We start from the raw sequence: 19,344 nt of genomic DNA, 5'->3' as shown, positions 1-19,344 counted from the left end.
CAAGATTTGAGAAACAGCAGACTCTAAAATCTATCCATAACCTGCATAGCTACACCCTACAAAGCCTTAATTACGATAATATCGCAGTGGATATATATCTTTGTGAATAAAGAGAAACAACTCCTTTGTAGAAATATAGAAGGGTGATGTAATGGCTCATTTGCGTGTAAACGTTAATTAACGACCAACAAAACTATACCGGAAAATTATGTAAAGAAAAATGAGATTCTGAGCACGTTGTAAACTTCTGATATTGTTACTCAGGCATGGATCCTGGAAACGTGAGCCACAAGTAAAGTAGAACCAATAATATGCAGGTAGATCAAGTATCTCATGAATAAATAGTAAATAATTCTGCTAATATACAAACAATTTGCATTTCTATTACAATGGTGGACACCGCTCCTCATTTCTTTTCTGCCTGGTGTTAACACCGAGCAGAAAATACCATTTACGTTTAAACAACATTGGATTTGGATACCTAAGGTACGGGGATGGGTGCACTCAAACGTCAAGTCATACCCGGCAGTTAATAAACGATGAGGCACTACTGCAGATAGGGTACGGATTTATTAGACGAACTAATGTAAAATTCAGGTTACAAAAATGCATTGAGGTGCTTTTGAAGAGAAGGAAATTAATTAGAAACACTAAATTCGTATTTGACAAAGAAATAGATATGATTTGGCCAATACCAGACTTAGAAATAATTAGGAATTGATGTTGTAGAGGAGAAAAATACACATAAATGAAACTGAAAGCTAGGAGAATAGACTATTGACATATACAATTGATAGTCAAAACGGAGCTAAATGCTAAGATTAAGGTAATAAACGTATGTACGCTAGCAATTCTAGTAACTATGTATAGTTACAATCTCAAGAAATGAGCAAAATTTGGTTGACGAGAAATATAATGACTGTATTTAGAATACAGCACCGAATGACAGACAGAGAAATATTATATTTGCTGAGAGCAAATAAACGTAGGATCCTTGTGCAAAAAAATTAATAAAATACACTAAGTAGGACTACAAATGCTTAGTAAAAGTAAAGTGGAAAAACTAAATCAAACAACTACCAAATATGAAGGAAACAAAATTCTATGTTCCATATTCGCAGAAGTCAAAAAATACCTAATAAAAGAAAAGAAATACAATTGTGGGATAAAGAAGAAATAACAGGAAAGCTAAAAAGAGAAAAAAATAAAAACACACACAAACACATAAAAAGTAATAACCTAAAAATGCGACTAAAACGAGGTCACAGAATGTCATGGTAAAGCAATGAGAAGAAAAGCTTCTTTAAGGCATAGACACGATAAAACAGATCAGAAGGATTAAATGGAGAATAATCTCGACAACACGAGAAGTTCAGGACTCAGAGCAATGATCGGCGTCACCATCATCATGATCATCATTATGAAACATTCGTTTTCCTTGCTGTGATGGGTTGGACGGCTTAGCAGCAGCTAGCAAACCGGTGAGCTGTACCTGGCACCAATTCTCTGCTTTGACATACTTTCTACGACTGGATGCCCTCCCTAACGCCAATCACTTCACTGAGTGTACCCGGTGTGTTTTACGCGGCACTGGCACAGTGTAGTATTTTTTTTTTATTAATCTTCATACAATAAGATGCATGCAATGGAACCTTGGTAAGAAGTTTGTTTCCGAACCGCATGGTTCCGAGGTCAATCCCACTGCATGGCACCTTGGACAAGTGTCTTCTACTACAATAGGCACAAGACCTGAAATTTTTCGGGGAGGGGTCTGGTCGATTATATTGACCCTAGCACTTGACTGATACTTATTTTATCGACCCCAAAAGGATGAAAGGCAAAGTCGACCTCGGTGGAATTTGAACTCAGAACGAAAAGGCGGAAGAAATGCCACTAAGAATTTTGTCTGGCTTGTTAGCGATTATGCTAGTTCGCTACCTTTATAATAATAATAATAATAATAATAATAATAATAATAATAATAATAATAATAATAATAATAATAATAATAATGATGATAATAATAAGCGACTAAAACAATACCTATTGTCATAGGTGCCCTGGGAATGATAGCGAAACGGGCTGATTACTACCTAGCTCAGATACCAGGAAATCCCAAAATGGCTGAAGTTCAAAAGATAGTGCTCATGGGAACTGCCCATATCCTACGTAAAATACTGTCTATGTGATCTCAAATTTTAAAACAAACACATAATTTTCTTATGGTTTCTTAAACATTCTCTAGAACAAAACTGTACAAATCCAAATATATGGTACCCTAGGCATAACACCTACATGAACTTCTAACTTGTTGTCTCTTGAGGTCTCTGGGTGAGACTTGGATCCAACTTGTACAAATGCAAAGCAAAAGTCAAACATAAAATAATAATAATAATAATGATAATAATAATAATCCTTTCTACTAAAGGTGCAAGGCCTGAAATTTTTGGGGAGGGGACCAGTCGATTACATAGGCCCCAGTGTTTCACTGGTACTTAATTAATCGACCCCGAAAGAGCAAAGACGTGGTGTGAGAAAACTCCAGAAGGAGTCACCGAAAATGAGAATTGCAAAATTCTGTGGGTTGCAATGATCCAGTGCGATCATCTGGCCAGACATCGGAAACCGGACATCGTTGGGGTGAATGAGAAAGAAAGAACACGTATGATGATCGACAACGCATGCCACGGTGGCAACATGATCAATGTGAAAGAAGAAGAAATAAATAACTATGATGATTTGAAGCGGGAAATACGAAGGCTGTGGTCAATGAGGAGAGTAGACGTGATACCAATAGTAAATGGTGCACTTGGAAGTATCAGCACTCGACTACCAACATGGCTGAAAAAGATCGGTGCAAGTGTGAAGGTAGAACACCTACAAAAACCAGCATTGCTTGGAACTGCAGGAATTCTTCGCAGGGTTCTTGAAGCATGACCAGTAAAACAAGTGTCACCCTTAGTCTGCTGGCTGTGGACAGCTGACACTTTCCATCATACCCAGCAAAATAAGCTGTTTATGATATTTTCAACTCAATAGAATTTTGGTATTATAATTTCTGCGCTACACGTACAACTCATACTGTACGTAACTAAACGTCAACAAAATAACTGAACTTAAACCACGTACTTTGCAACCTCACTACACAATAGTATAACGGATATTGCAGAGATGTGGAGGCGCGTGGCCTAGTGGTTAAGGTGTCAGCACCATGATCGTAAGATTGTGGTTTCGATTCCTGGACCGGGTGACGCGTTGTGTTCTTGAGCAACACACTTCATTTCACGTTGCTCCAGTTCACTCAGCTAGCAACAATGAGTAATGCTGCGATGGACTCGCGTCCCGTCCAGCTGGGGAACACATACGCCATTGAAACTGGGAAACCGGGCCCATGAGCCCGGCTAGGCTTTAAAAGGGCGCATTTATTTTTATATTGCATAGATCATACGCTTTATGCAATTACCATTCGGTATTAAAACACACACAACTCACAGGAAACAGTATAAAAAGAATAACTGACATAGGAAACAAAACCTACAGACTAAATTCTAAAGCAGAGTTTCTCATCCTTATTTTGCTTGTGGACCCCCTGAAAGCTATCTTATCATCTGTGGACCCCATATATGCACATGTAAAATTTTGAAATAAAATATTAGTTTGTAGGTTAGTAAAAACTAACAATGAAACAACTTCGTTATATTCATAACATAAATTCCAAATACAAATACACATACAGGAACCTCTCCTAGAAAACAAAATGTATATATGGACCCACAAATTACAATTTTTTACCCTTAAAGCTTCTGTGGACCCGGGTTGGGAACAGTATGAAAGAATAACTGACGTAAGAAACATGGCTTACAAAACCTACAGACTAAATTCTAAAGCAACAAGGAAAACTAAAGTAACACGAGAATCAAGAAAAGAAAACGATATAGCATACAAATACAATTCTTTCTACAGCTTCAAACGACAATGCTGATCTACGAACATGGACGTGCACCAGCTGGTGCTAGTGTAGAAGCTCACGTGAAACTGTTGAAAGCATGATGATAATGGTGGTGGTGGTGATAATGATGATGACGATGATGATAACGAAGGCGATATCTCAAGTTACCCCGAGACTATAGATTATAGGGAAAAGAGACAGTCTGTTGAATAGGGTCTAGCAAAACACAATTGATTTTAAAGAAATGAAAAGTGAAGTCAACTCGTGTGGTCTTTAGTTACATCATCTTTTATGCTGCCAAACCAAAGCCTTCGGAGATTCAATAAGTACTTATTTTCCTCGTTCGATTGTGTGGTTTTGTAAAAGTATTATAATTATAATTTCGTGTTCATATCGAATATTTTTCATTGAAATCATTCAACTTATAAACAAAAGATTTGAGAATGTCGTTTGTGAAATTAGTATAAACGTTGAAAGGTTAGAAAACCTTGAGATTTCAATTCGCGATATTTCTGAAAAGAGGTACAAAAACTCAAGTCTTGTGACTCCCAGTTTCATAATAAGCACAAGGTCAGAAATTTGTAAGGTGGAGAGCAGTAACTTATATCGAATCCAATGTTTGGCCACTATTTAATGACCCCGAAGGGCTGAAAGGTAAAGTCGGCTTCGGAGAAGTTTGAACTCAGAACATAAAGAACAATAATTTAATACTGCAGGATATTTAGTTCGGTGCTCTTACGATTCCGGCAATTCTTAATATTGGTTTCAAATTTTAGCACAAGGCCAGCAAGTTCGGGGCTGGAGGCAAGCTGATTGCATCGACCCCAGTGCTCAACTGGTACTTATTTTATAGACCCCGAAATGATAAAAAGCAAAGACAACATCGGTGGATTTGAACTCAGAAAACGGCCGAAATGTTACTCAGTATTTTTTTCTGCAACGATAACAATTCTGCCAGTTCGCTTCCCTACAACTCTTAGTATTAAACAGAGCTGACAGAATCGTTAGCATGCCGGACAACACGACTAGCTGCATTTTTTCCGACATTACCTTCTGAGTTCAAATGCTGCCGGGGTTGAGTTTGCTTTTCATACTTTCGGGGTCAATGTAGTTGACTTACCTCCTCCCCAAAACTTACTGGTCATGCGCCAAAATTTGTCACCAAAATTAATCATAGCTATTAAGTAATTAAGGATAATAATTAAACCTCCTGCGTCATCATTAACTTCTGCCTGATGGTTTGCTTGTTTATTCAGTACAACAAACAATTATAATGGTAATCATTTCCAACTGAAGCACAAGTCCATAATTTGTGAGAGGAAACGAAAAGTTAATTACATATCTGGGGCTTAATTTTGGGATCTTTTTTAAAACGGGGGCCACATTTTTCATTAACGAAACACTTTGAAACTTGGAACACTGGTAGAATGTGTCATATAAAACATCTTTTTCTCTTAGTCTTCTTAAAAAAAAAAGAAACCCATAAGCTATTCCATGTTAAAGTTGTCGTATTTCTGTAATTTCAACCAATCACTGACGTCCATTCAGCCGATATACATTAAGTGCCGACTACATAAACAAACGATTCTGAAACAATTAACCCTAACCCTAACCCTAACCCTAGGGTTAGGGTTAGGGTTAGAGCAAATTTAAAATGAAAAAAGCAAATAAAACGAAGGTATGGAGATTAAATACGCTTTACATCGCTTAATCAGCCAAAGGAGTAAATATAAACAACTGAATACTTGTCAGTGATTGGTTGAAATTATCGAAATAAGACAATTTTTTACATGAAATAAATTCGAATACAAAAATATTTTTCTGTTCTATAACACAAAATAGATAAGTATACGAAGTTTGAAAGTCTTTCGGTACCAAAAACACTACGTAAAACATTAATGAAAAATTTTGTATTTGACGAGTTCTGTATTTTATGCCCTCACCGCACTAAAATGGTGGGGGATGTAAAGCAAAGCTGAACTCAGTGAGATTTGAACTCTACTCAGAACGTAAAAATACAGAAGAAATGTCTTTAGGTACCTTTTGTTTCCGACGCCCCTAATGAGTCTGCCACTCTGATCCTTAGTGTTATAATTAAATCGGTTATCTAATTAAGGTCGATTATCACAACATTATATCATCCTTGAAAAAGTCTATTTATTTGCTCATAGAATTATTTTAAAATTATTATAAAGGAGGGGAGCTGGCAGAATCGTTAGCACGCCGGGCGAAATGCTTAGCAGTATTTCGTCTATATTTATATTCTGAGTTCAAATTCCGCCAGTTGCGTACTGGGGGTCGATCTAATCGACTGGCCCCCCTCACCCAAAATTTCTGGCCTTGTGCCTAGAATAGAGAAGAATATATTTCTTGCCTTAATGCGGCGAGCTGGCAGAAACGTTAGCATGCTGGGCGAAATGCTTAGCGGTATTTCGTCTGCCGTTACGTTCTGAGTTCAAATTCCGCCGAGGTCGACTTTGCCTTTCATCCTTTCGGGGTCGATAAATGACGTACCAGTTATGCACTGGGGTCGATAAATTAAGTACCAGTTATGCACTGGGGTCGATGTAATCGACTTAACCCATTTGCCTGTCCTTGTTTGTCCTCTCTATCTTTAGCCCCTTGTGGGCAATAAAGAAATAAGAAACGTTAATACGCGGGGAAAAATGCTTAGCGATATTTCGTCTCTCTTTACATTCTGAGTTCAAATTCCGCTGAGGTCGACTTTGCCTTTCATCCTTTAGGGATCGATAAATTAGGTATCAGTTGCATACTGGGATCGATCTAATCGACTGGCCCCTTCCCTCAAAATTTCGGGCCTTGTGCTCGGAGTAGAAAAGCATACAATTATAAAAAGGGCAGCAATGTTTGAGAGGAGAAATTCTTAGCCTGGCCAAATGATTTCCTTTATGCTTTTCCATTTTAAGGCGGCGAGCAGCAAACTTAACCCCACCCTGGACTACTTGTATGATTATGTAACGAACAGTTTTTATAATAATATAATTACTCTGATTATGGCTTTAGCACGCTGGACAAAATGCTTAGCGGCGATTCGTGGGTCTGCACGTTAACATTTCAAATTCCACCGAGGTCCACTTTGCCTTTTATTCTTTCGGAGGTCAATAAAATAAGTACCAGTTGAATACTGGGGTCGATCTAATCGACTTACATACCCTCTTCACAACTGCTGGCCTTGTGCCAAAATTTGAAACCAATATTTGAGAAGAGAGGAATAGTCGATTAGATCAACTACAGGAAGTTTTTGGGACTTTATTTTTATACACCCACCCTGAAGAGATAAAATGTGTGAGGCTTGAACTCGAAAACTTAAACAACCGTAAAAACATCCCACGCAGGTAGTTTTTTTCCCAGCTCTTTAACTACCAATATTTTAATTATATCTATTACGCCATTAAGAAAGATCAACAGAATTTCTCACTACATCATCGTTAACCCCAATCCTGGACTACTAGCGAGCTTATGTAACGAATAGTTTTTATAATAATATAATTACTCTGATTATGGTTTTAGTGTAACGAATTATTAGTTGCGATTCACAGTTTGTGCTAATTAAGTTTACTCATATATCTAACGACCTTGGGAGAAACAAAAACACCACTGCAAAACAGTGGGAAAATATGGTATATTGAAGTAATGGTTTATGCTGAATTTAATTTTCGTGTTCATTTGTTCCAGAAAAATGTTACAGAGGTTTAAAGTTTGATAATTTTTACTCAAGCAGAAAACAAGAAATGGAAGCTGGTATCTTTTGCGTTGTAGCGGTCTATCACAAAATGAAGGCAAAAACATTACGACATAGAATTTTCATTAAACAAAATGAAAGCAAAACGTCACGACGACTAAAGTTTTAAGAAGCTAGGTTTTAGTAAGCTTTAAAAAATAAAGTTATGTGAAACGGTCGAACAAACGTAATTTAAAAAGGAAAAAAATTCCCCAACGAAATATTTTACAAAAGATTACAAAAATAAAACTGTATGTTAGTATTTAGGGTTGATTTAGGGTTAAGGTTAAGGTTTAGGATTAGGGTTAGAGATTAGGGCTATGGTAAAGGTTTGACTCATCATCTAAGAAATTACATAGGCTAAAAGAGTATACACGTAGTGGTGAGTCTATCTTTACATACTTTTCTTTTAGAGACAAGACTCTCTTGAGAGTCTTATCTTGAGAGTCTTATCTTGAGAGTCTTATCTTGAGAGTCTTCTCTTGAAAGTAAGAAACCACACCCTCCTTAGCTTTCAATTTCTCCATCACACTCGAAAGGTTAAACGAGTTGGTTGTGACTATAATTCTATTTATGTTGAAAAGGTCCAGGAAAAAACAGTTCAAAATTATGAAAATGAGGTATGTAGTTTGTCCGTCGATGCGACGAAGACCGTCTAGTCATCCTGGGGTGGGGTGGGCTTTTTTTGTGGGTCCGCAGATGGCTAGTGAGGCCAATCTGCACCCGAAAGAGTCTTTGACAGTGTGGACAGGGAATGGTAGCACCTGCTACAGAGTTGTTAGCTCTGTTCTTCCTGGCTTGTCTGCGGTCTTCTGCAGCAGCGATCCTATTGGTCTCGCATGTGTTGGCACCCTTGCGGACAGCTGATCGCCATCTTTCTCTGTCTAGAGCAGACTGCTCCCAAGTTGCATGGTCGATGCTGAAGGCTTTCAGTGAGGCTTTCAGTGTGTCCTTAAAGCGCTTCTTCTGGCCGCCTTGTGAGCGCTTTCCCTTCTGCAGCTCGCCAAAGAGCAATCTTTTTGGTAATCGATCGTCTGATATGCGAGCTACGTGCCCTGCCCAGCGAAGCTGAGACTGCATCAAGATGGTATCGATGCTGGGCAGGTTAGTACGTATTAGTACCTCGGTATCCGGGATCCTGTCCTGCCACTTTATGCCGAGATATTTTTTGAGGCGTATTGTATGAAAGTGGTTCAGCTTCTTGGCAGGACGCTGGTAGACCGTCTAGGACTCGCAGCCGTAAAGCAGCGTTGTGAGAACGACAGAAAATGAGGTAGTGACAGAGCGGCAACCAAAAATATCCGATTCTCAAAAATACAGGTGAAAATGATGAAAATGAGCTACAGAGGTCCAGGAAATAGGCACACATCAAAGAAAATACACAAGTGAAGAAAATACACGTGGTATTGGTTAAGCACACTATAGCTTCTCTCGTTACTATGGAAACAGGCACTGTTGTATCTGTAGCTTTCTATTGGCTAAAATTACCCAAAATTTCAAAAAAGCTATTAACGGATCCTTTCTGTTGCTGACAAAGCTTTTGAAATTTTAAAGTAAACATGATCAAATTTGTTATACAGATGTATTTTTTTCTCGCCGAGTCTGATGTTATTATTCACTTGTTTCAGAAAAATTTTTGGAAAATGTTATAGAGTTTTAAAGAGGTTTAAAGTTATCACGCATTTTGTGCGTGAAAACTGTCTATCATGTCATTATAACGACAAATTCGTTAGAAGTTTTGAAGTTTTAATTAAGTTTTAATGAATAAAGTCATGTGAAATGTGGATCAGGTATACTCTTTACTCTTTTTTTAACTTTTTTACTTGTTTCAGTCATTTGACTGCGGCCATGCTGGAGCACCGCCTTTAGTCGAGCAAATCGACCCCAGGACTTATTCTTTGTAAGTCTAGTACTTATTCTATCGGTTTCTTGACAACTGATGGTGGTGTGTTTACGTCCCCGTAACTTAGCAGTTCGGCAAAAGAGACCGATAGAATAAGTACTAGGCTTACAAACAATAAGCTCTGGGGTCGATTTGCTCGACTAAAAGCGGTGCTCCAGCATGGCTACAGTCAAATGACTGAAACAAGTAAAAGAATAAAAGAGTAAACACAAAAAACCCCAAACAGGTGAAAATGACAAAAACGCGGTGGTCCAAACGTTCAGAATAGAGGCACTTATCAAAGAAAATAGACAGGTAAAGACAATACACCTGGCTGTAGTAGTTTAAGCAAACTATACCTTGGCTTGTTACTATGGAAACAGGTACCAATATATCTGTGGCTTTCGATTGGCTAAAATTACCCCAAATTTGCAAATTTTAAAAGCTATTACCTTTTTAATTGCTAGTTTATCGCAAAAATGAATTTCGTTTCCATAATTAGCATACAAAACTACATCAGTACACCAAATTTGAAAACAATTGGAATAAGATTAAAAAAGAAATAGAAAAGTGTGACAGCAACAGAAAAGATACGATAGAAGTTAACTATGAAAATATAGATGGAAGTGTTTGGAGATTAACGCAGTACAAAAACTATGGATGTAACACGTAACTTTGATTAGCTCTGTCCAGATAAACGAAAATAGGCTCCATGAGGTGGTAAGTTATTCTTGGCACCGGAGGGGTGGAATGAGGAAAATTATGATATATTGAAATTGTTAATATATTGAAATTGTTAATATATTGAAATTATGTAAAAATTGTAATTTTAAAAGGAAAAAAGAAAAAAACAATGTTTTCGAGGGGTTATCAGTCGGCGGGCGCTGGTGCCTCTCTCATTATTTGTTTCATCCTTATCACCCTCATCTCATTAATGTCCATGTCTAGCCCGCAGCTACTTTATGTCTGTCTTTGTCTGTCCCCTCTATGTAACGCCGTTAATGGCGAAATTTATTGAAATAAAGTTATTCTTGGCAAGCACCAACAGCATCAACAATTATAACTACTGTGAATTACTGTATGGTTATTATAATCATAGCTGTTGTCTAGTCTCAAATCAACAGGTAGAACAGACCTATGACCAAAGGGATCATTATCAGCCCCTATTTTTTCCTCGGCAAAACTTAAACGACAGAATTTGAACTCAGAACATAAAGTTAGAAAAAAACGGCGCTAAGCATTTTGTCCAGTAAAATCAGAAGCGACCCGGTGTGGCAATCTCATAAGGGCGGTGGATTAGCAGAATCATTTGAACGTCCGAAAACAATACTCTACAACATCTTTCCTGCTCTTTACGTTCTGAGTTCAAATTACATCGAGATCTTTAAATTCTGAGTTCAAACTCCATCGAGGTCAGCTTTGTATTTCATTCTTCCGGGTTCGATAAAATGAAGAACCAGTCAAGTCTTTAGTCGATTTTCACGACTAAAACCCATCTCCAAACTTCAGGGCTGTGCATATGTCTGAAAACATAGCATATTATCTAATGTGATATTTTATTAAAAGCAGCAAATTATAATTTCAAGGAGTTTTAGTTGTTTTTCATGCGAGTCTTGTGACCAAATAGAAGCTCTGTCAATGATGGTTAGTTCAATGTTTCTGATAGCAAAGCCTAAGCCTCACTCTCGGGTGTGAGCAGAGAGGATCGACAAAAGACGAACAAATTGCTATACTTGATAACATTAAGATGGTATCAGACTCTTTAAAGAAAGGAAAATTGTATAGATGCAAATTTAATTTCGTCTTCTAATAAATTAGGATGGGTTCAAAAGAATTTTGTTTATATTTTGGTGGGGCCTGGCATCTGGAAGTTGGAGAACCAATGAGCTCGTTCGTTCGTTCCTATGATTGAATAGCTGGTTTAGTAACCAGTCGAAATTCATCTCGAATTCATTCGATCATCGATTAAATATATATTGATCTATAGCTAAAAACAAATTTAAACATTTTCTTGCTTGTCGTTTGAAAATTCGTTTTCTTTCTTGCAAAAGAACATGGTGACTTTTAGACGAGGAAGTTTGTTCTCGGGTTTCCATTTAGAATTAAATTTGTTTACTAAATCCTGTATCGTATGAATAGAATCACTATCGCAATTGCTATGTAAACCAGGATGCCTCTTGTATAGATATCTAGCCATCTGACTTTGACTTTATTTACAATTGCAAACATAACTCGCATAAATAAATGAACCTATATATATATATGGATGTATGTTTGTTCCAACGAAATAGTAATCAGAAGGGGGAGTTTAAATGTTTATTTGCTGAAGTGCTGAGATCCTCCTCTGTTATCGTTTAACGTTTGTGTATATGTGTATGAGTGGGAAACGCCTAAAAGGGGTTTCTGTCCGCTAGTCGCCGGCCATATTCATATGTAAACAGAGAACAATATACCATTGAAATATATATGTGTTAATAATATGTGTTTTGTTATTTGGTTGTGTGAGCGTATGAACGTGTGAGTATAAATACATACATACATATTTTTCGTAAGAAAAAAGTTGATTGTGACCTCGGAGTTTGGTCGGCAGCGAAACTTTGGAATTACTGCTCATGGGTGAATATACACGCCACAGACGAGAAAACGGCCTCATGAGCCTATGGAACGGGAAGGACCTTTGGTACACACAACGACCTCTCCCACACATATATGTACCTATATATATATATATATATATATATATATACACATACACACTTAAAGCCTTCTACGCAAGTTCCCATATACAGATTTACTCTACGTATTACTTGCTCGTTGGTTTCTTTTCTCCATGTTTATATAAGCATTTATATTTGGTAGAATGGGCGGTTCCCAAATCATTGACCAAACCCACTTCATCTTGTAATATTGTATGAGTGGAAGATACAGGGAAGATAATGGAGTTATATTAAGAGAGAGAGAGAGAGAGAGAGAGAGAGAGAGAGAGATGTTATTTGACACACAAAATATAATTCTAGAAGGTTCACAAAGATAGGAGGTATACAATTCTGTACGTAGGATAATATATTCATATGCATAGAAAAACGAAACATAAAATTCAAAATGGATGCTCTTTGTTGTCTGTCGGTTTTCAATTGCTACGAATCGAAAAGAAAGAAAATGTCTTTGCTTTCAACCTTCCATATCATATAACCTGTATTCATTCACGATTTTGTGCTTGACCAACGCACGTACGAATGGTCAATGAAAACAAAGAAAATAATGAAATAGAATAAGGACAATTTGTTCCACTCCTTTGTGACGGAAATATAAATTTTCTTTTGTTGCGATGCACCAATCTTAGAATCTCCCAACCATGCATAAACAATGGCTCTGTTTATTTTTCGGTGTAACTTCTAGAACTTAACACGATAATTTGTCTTCATAAAATCAACATCGACGCGTTCGTCCGTCTGTGCTCTCGTTTAACTCACATAATCAATATACCAAAATATATTTGGCTGATCCAGACCACTAAAGAACATTGTGTTTTGCAAAGGTAAGACTAATCTACTTTATTATTTAAAAAAAAAAAAATATTACGGTTATTATCTAGAATTTATCGATAAAGAATAAGATATTAGTGAACATTTAAAAAATTTCTGAACATTTAAAAAATTTCCAAACTTAATCGGGTATTCTACAACATTGTCAATCAATTTAACAATACAAATATTTAGGCCCTTCTCCAACTGACAAAAACACTTCTCTTGTATTCAAATCTATGTCCTTTATTTATTTGTCTATCAGATAAGCTAACAACAAACAAATATGATATATTCAAATCTCTTTGTCTTATTAGTATATAATAGTTTTATCAGCTAATCTAAAATGCATAATGATACACCAAGCGTTGAACGAATGACATTACCTTTGATTAAAAGAATATATGTAATAATAGTAGATGAGCATTGGCCCAGTGGTTAGGGCAGTAGACTCCGCGGTCGTATGATCACGGTTTCGATTCCCAGACCGGGCGTTGTGAATGTTTATTGAGCGAAAACATCTAAAGCCCCACGAGGCTCCGGCAGGGGCTGGTGGCGAACCTTGCTGTACTCTTTCACCACAACTTTCTCTCACTCTTTCTTCCTGTTTCTGTTGTACCTGTATTTCAAAGGACCAGCCTTGTCACACTCTGTGTCACGCTGAATATCCCCGAGAACTACATTAAGGGTACACGTGTCTGTGGAGTGCTCGGCCACTTGCACGTTAATTTCACGAGCAGGTTGTTCCGTTGATCGGATCAACTGGAACACTCGTCGTCGCAACAGACGGAGTGCCACGACGATTTGTTTAATAATAAATTTAGAAGAGGGCTTAGTCGGCGATATCGATTTCAGTACAAGACTGTACTATTTTTTTATCTACCAAGTAAGGATAAAACACAAAGTTTGACCACAGTGAGATTTGAACTCAGAACGTAAAGTATTACAATTAATTCGACGCTCTAAAACTTTAGCCTTTAGTAATAATCCTTTCTACTAAAGGCACAAGGCCTGAAATTTGTGCGGAGGGGGATTAATCGAATACATAGGCGCCAGTGTTTCACTGGTACTTAATTTATCGACTCCGAAAGGATGAAAGGCAAAGTCGACCTCGACAGAATTTGAACTCAGAACGTAGCGACTGGTGAAATGCCGCTAAGCATTTCGTCCAGCGTGCTACCAGTTCTGCCAGCTCGCCGATAATAACTGTTTCTAGCAAAAGCACAAGGCCTGAAATGTGTGGAGGCAAATTAATCAGTTAATCGATTAAACTGAGCCAGTACTTGACTGATCGATCATGAAAGAATGAGATGCAAACCTGCTGAGGCATGAACTGAGTCCACAACCAGCCAGATTAAATGACGCTTGGCATTTTGTTTGATGCTCTTATGATTCTGCTAATCATCACTTTACTATTCTTTCTACTAAAGGCACAAGGCCTGTAGATTTTTGGCGGGAGGAGATAACCGTTTACATCGACCCTAGTGTCTTTGCGATAATAATAATAATTTCTACTCTGAATGTAGAATGCTGCTAAGCATTTCGCCCGACTTTACTAATGCTAACGATTCTGCCGTGCCAGCTTGTCGCTTTTATAATAATAATAATAATAATAATAATAATAAAAATAAAAATAATAATAATGATGATGATGATGATAATAATTATCGAATGTGGATTCTAAAAACAGAAACAGTTCCTATCATAGTAGGCGCATTAGGTATGATAAAAAAATATTCAGACAAATGCATAACAAAAATACCAGGACTTACAAATATATACAACATACAGAAAATTGCACTACTGGGCACTGCACACATCCTACGCAAAACACTTTCAATGCAGTAAACATAAGAGCATCAGAGCAAACCACAGCACATACCCAAGGCACACAGAGATGTGCTCGGTAGTGCAGTGGAAGAACGTGATAAAACCAAGACTACTGAATAATAATAATAATAATAATGATAATAATAATAATAATAATAATAATAATAATAATAATAATAATAATAATAATAATAATAAGCCTTTCTACCATATGACCAAGGCCTGAAATTTGGAGGTCTAGTTGATCAAATCGGCCTCAGTGCTTGATTGGTATTTTTCTTTTTTTTATCAACTTCGAAAGGAGGACAAATTTGAACTCAAAACCTAAAGCCAATAGAAACGCTCTAAGCATTTTGGCCAGCTTGCTAAACGATTCTGCTCCTCGTTTCCGTTATAATAATGATTTCACATTTTCGTACAAGGCCAGAAATTTCGAGGCAGGGGGTAAGTCGATTACACCAATCCCAGTGTGTAACTGGTGCTTATTTTATCAACTCCGAAAGGAAGAAAGGCTAAGTCAACCTTCGTCGGAATTTGAACTCAGAATGTAAAACTAGAAGAAAAACCGCTAAGCATTTTGTCCGACGCGCTAATGATTCTGACAACCCACCGCCTTTAGTTCTTTCTAATTTTGGCATGAGGTCAATAGCTTTAAGGAAGGAGGTGAATCGATACCCTCTGCCTACAGCTCTTGATTGATTATAGGATTATATCAAACCCGAAAGGAAGAAAGGTAAAGTTGGCCTCGGCGGGATTTGAAGTCATTATAATGGTTTTTCTAATTTAAAACCTGTTTGGGCGCGTGACCTGGTGGTTAGGGTGTAACATTCACGATCACTAGATCGTGTGTTCGATTCCTGGACCAAGCAGTGCTTTGTGTTCTTGAGTAAAACATTTCATTTCACGTTATTGCCATCCACCCAGCTGTCAACGGCTTACTCTGTGACGAACTAACTTCTGATCAGCCTTTTCCCAGATGCAGGGAGGCATCATTGGAAAGCTAAGAACTGGTGCGAAGTGCATTATAACTAGCGATGTGTAACAACATCCGAGAGTGAATTTAGGCACATGGAAAGTTTGAGTGGGAGGACCTTAGTTGTTACAATCTACCCTGGTATTCGGCACTGAATGAACTGCGAACATAAAACCCACAAGAAATATGTCAAAACAAGTAATTCTTCCGACGTCAAACGATTCTGACAGCTTTCTGCACGTAATTGTATCTTATTTAGGCAAATGGTTAGCAAATTTGTGGAGGGTGGGTTTAATCGATATAATCTATGCTAGTTTTTTTAGCTGATACCTGATTTTATTGACTTAGAAAGACAAAATTGACCTCGGCGGGATTTGAACTCAGAGGTCAGTGAATCGGAGTAAATACCGTGAAGTACTCTGTCCGAGGCTTTTGCTAATTTGCCATCTTACTGTTTAACCCTTTAGCATTCAGATCACTCTAGCAAATACAATGTTTATTTACTCATATTGTTTTGAATTAATCAAACATTATCTTGTAGATAAGCAATTTCAATAATGTGATTGTATATTTGAAAGGTAGGTGTGACAAGCCAGATCTGGCTGGTTTGAATATAAAAAGGGCTGAATATTTCGGTTGGATATGGCCGGTTTAAATGCTAAAGGGTTAGTTGTTTCTTTGGTATTTTTTTCAATACTAAAGGATTTGAGAGTTATGCTTTCTGGCTGTGTGGTAAGATGTTTGCTTTCCTACCACCAGGTTCTGGGTTCAGTCCCACTGCGACGGACCTAAGTTAAATGTCTTCTAGTAGAACCCTGGGCCGGCCAAATCCACCCGAGTAGATTCAGCAGGCGGAAACTGAAAAAAGCTTGCCGTATCTATCTATCTATCTATCTATCTATCTATCTATCTATGTGTGTGTCTTTGTGTGTGTATGTCTTTATGTCCACTACCGTTTGACAACCGGTGTTGGTTTGTTTACGTCCCCATATCATAGCGGTTCGACCAAAGTGACTAATATAATAAGCACCAGATTTTATTAAGACATAAATACTTTGACCTGTAGAAATAAACCATTCGAGGGGTTGCCCCAGCGTGGCCGTAGTTCAATGCAAAAACAAACCAAGGATCGAATACGCTAAATATCATTACAAATTTCAATACAGAACTATTAAACCATTATTTCTATTTTTCAGTCCGTTATTGGAGTTCAATTTACGTGTTGTGGCCTCATATCCAATTCCACCTCCATTCGTCTCACAATGATGTTTGATTCACTTCACGACGTGGCCACATCTAACATGTCGTTCTTCAGCCTAGATATGACATCAAATTCTGTGGTTACAGTGTCTCCTCTCAACTCAACGGCATCTGTTCAATACAGAACTCCTCTCCTACAAAGTAAACCAATCTTAGCCATAATCTACCTCATAATATTGCTTACCGTGTCCTGTTTCGGTATGGTGACCAATCCTATCAGCTTCATTATTCATTACAAGAACCAAAAGCTAAATAAAGTCGGGCGAATATTTCTGATGAACCTCTGTTTGGCCGACATGTGCGTGAATTGTGTCAGCATGCCAGCTTGTGCTATTGGTAAGTTTCCAAGAACTTTTTTAATTGATTTTCATTCTTCTTCGTGCCTACTTGAAGCTGATGTTATTCATGTTCTTCTCACTTTATCTCACACACACCTGTGCGCGCGCGCGTGTGTATGCATACATACATACATACATACAGATATATATATATATGCATATATATATATATTTATGTGTATTTCTTCTATCTTAATGAATAAAAATTCTTCTGATAGAATAAATGGGTTAATAGAAACCAATGTAGCAAAGAACACAAAATAACTGTGGTTTAGTTCCTGTTTTTAAGGCAGGAACTCCTTGAAATTTTGGGTATTTGAGTATATTTAAGAATTTAAGGATTGGAGAAAACGCATGTTATAATTGCATACTTTATTCCTACATATGTTTCAAAGGATTACAACCTGTGTGATCCATAGGGATCTTTGATATTAAAATTGTAACCTCATCAGGGAAAGCATGGGAATCATCTTAAACGTAAGACATTATGACCGATTATGAAAACAATAGATGGATAAGGTTATGACTTGATTCATTTGAAAAAAACCGTTAGAGAATTGGACGCTGCCGGATAGTAGGTTGGACAACACATACCAATCAATGTGTAAGAGCGTACATGTATACATACATACATAGACGGGAAAACCTACTTTTTCCCGTCGAGGGCTTATGTGCCCCATTATTAGACTATTTTCTATAGTCATTGAGCGGTGGTCGCTTATAAGCTTTAAGGTTATAAAATATTATTATTATTATTTACAGAATTGTAAAAATCGACGCTACTTAACAATAAAAAAAAAGAAAAAGAAAAAACCATCGCATACACACACACACATACACACACACACACACACACACACACACACACAGAGTTCACAGATGAGATCAGATCCAGATATTCTCAGTATAGAAGACACTTAGTAGTGCTACATATTTTGTATTTGATGTACTTAATATATATTTAATATATTTGATGTGTCTAATTTGCTTATCCCCATAATTGCTTACACACACACACACACATATGGTTTCATCAAAAATATCGTAACTGGTGCTATGGTGACGGAGCTAAAATACGCAGAGTGAAGTCGTTTGGGACAGATCGAACTAAGTTATAACGTTCGCGCCCACTTCCGTTGTTTATAGTTGTGCTTGGAAGTAAAGTGTGTTGAGTGTGGTCGTCTCGAGAAAAAAAAACAACAAAGATCGTGTTTCAGTTGCGCAGGATCTCCTTGGGTGTGTCAAGAAAGACGGAAACGTTTTGAAAACGGTCATATCAGGTGACGAATCGTGCATTTATGACCATTGCTGAGGAAAACCTCAACAAGATGTCAAGACGATGATGAAATCCAAGAGAATGCGAAGAGGCAGTTGCTAGTTATCCCACCCAAAAGAGTTCCAGTAATGCTTTCATCATTGGAAACGACGCTGAATAACGTGTGTGGCTTCAGAAAGGGTCACCTTCGAAGGACAGTAAATGCCAAATTGAAATATATTATAGTCTTCTTTTATATAGCACCAGTCCCGATACCTTTTGATAAAACCTTTGTATATATATATACAGTGAGAATTTACAAAAAAAAACCCCCAAAAGACGAAGACGGGTGTGTAAGCAACAAACAGATGTATTAGTTTAACGTTCGGAAATCGGGAAGTGAGAAAGTCTTTTACGTTTCGAGCCTACGCTCTTCGACAGACAGGAACGCAAAAATAAACAGGGAGAGAAAATAGAAAAAGGTTTAGTGGCTAACGATCTATCCCATAAAAAATGCGGTTTTATTACGCTTCTTTTATTTTTTAAAATTAAGATAAGCAAAGTTCTTTTTTAATCTAAAATATACTCTCC

General features: G+C 37.3%; 1 protein-coding gene across 1 annotated transcript in view; it reads left to right on the top strand.

The window, feature by feature from the left end:
• Positions 1 to 12,059: 12,059 nt before the first annotated feature.
• The window catches only part of LOC106877296 (melatonin receptor type 1B-B), a 12,958-nt gene continuing 5,673 nt past the window's right edge, over positions 12,060 to 19,344 (top strand). Inside the window, exons 1-2 of the mRNA XM_014926165.2 lie at positions 12,060 to 13,111; positions 17,097 to 17,496. Coding sequence (XP_014781651.1) covers positions 17,163 to 17,496 — 334 coding nt within the window. The 5' untranslated portion in view covers positions 12,060 to 13,111; positions 17,097 to 17,162. The remainder of the gene's footprint in view (positions 13,112 to 17,096; positions 17,497 to 19,344) is intronic.

The sequence above is a fragment of the Octopus bimaculoides genome, chromosome 5 (assembly GCF_001194135.2).
Source record: "Octopus bimaculoides isolate UCB-OBI-ISO-001 chromosome 5, ASM119413v2, whole genome shotgun sequence".
In the NCBI taxonomy this organism is placed as follows: domain Eukaryota; kingdom Metazoa; phylum Mollusca; class Cephalopoda; order Octopoda; family Octopodidae; genus Octopus; species Octopus bimaculoides.
The sequence above is the reverse complement of the archived record's forward strand: the minus strand, read 5'-3'. Positions and strand labels throughout refer to the sequence as shown.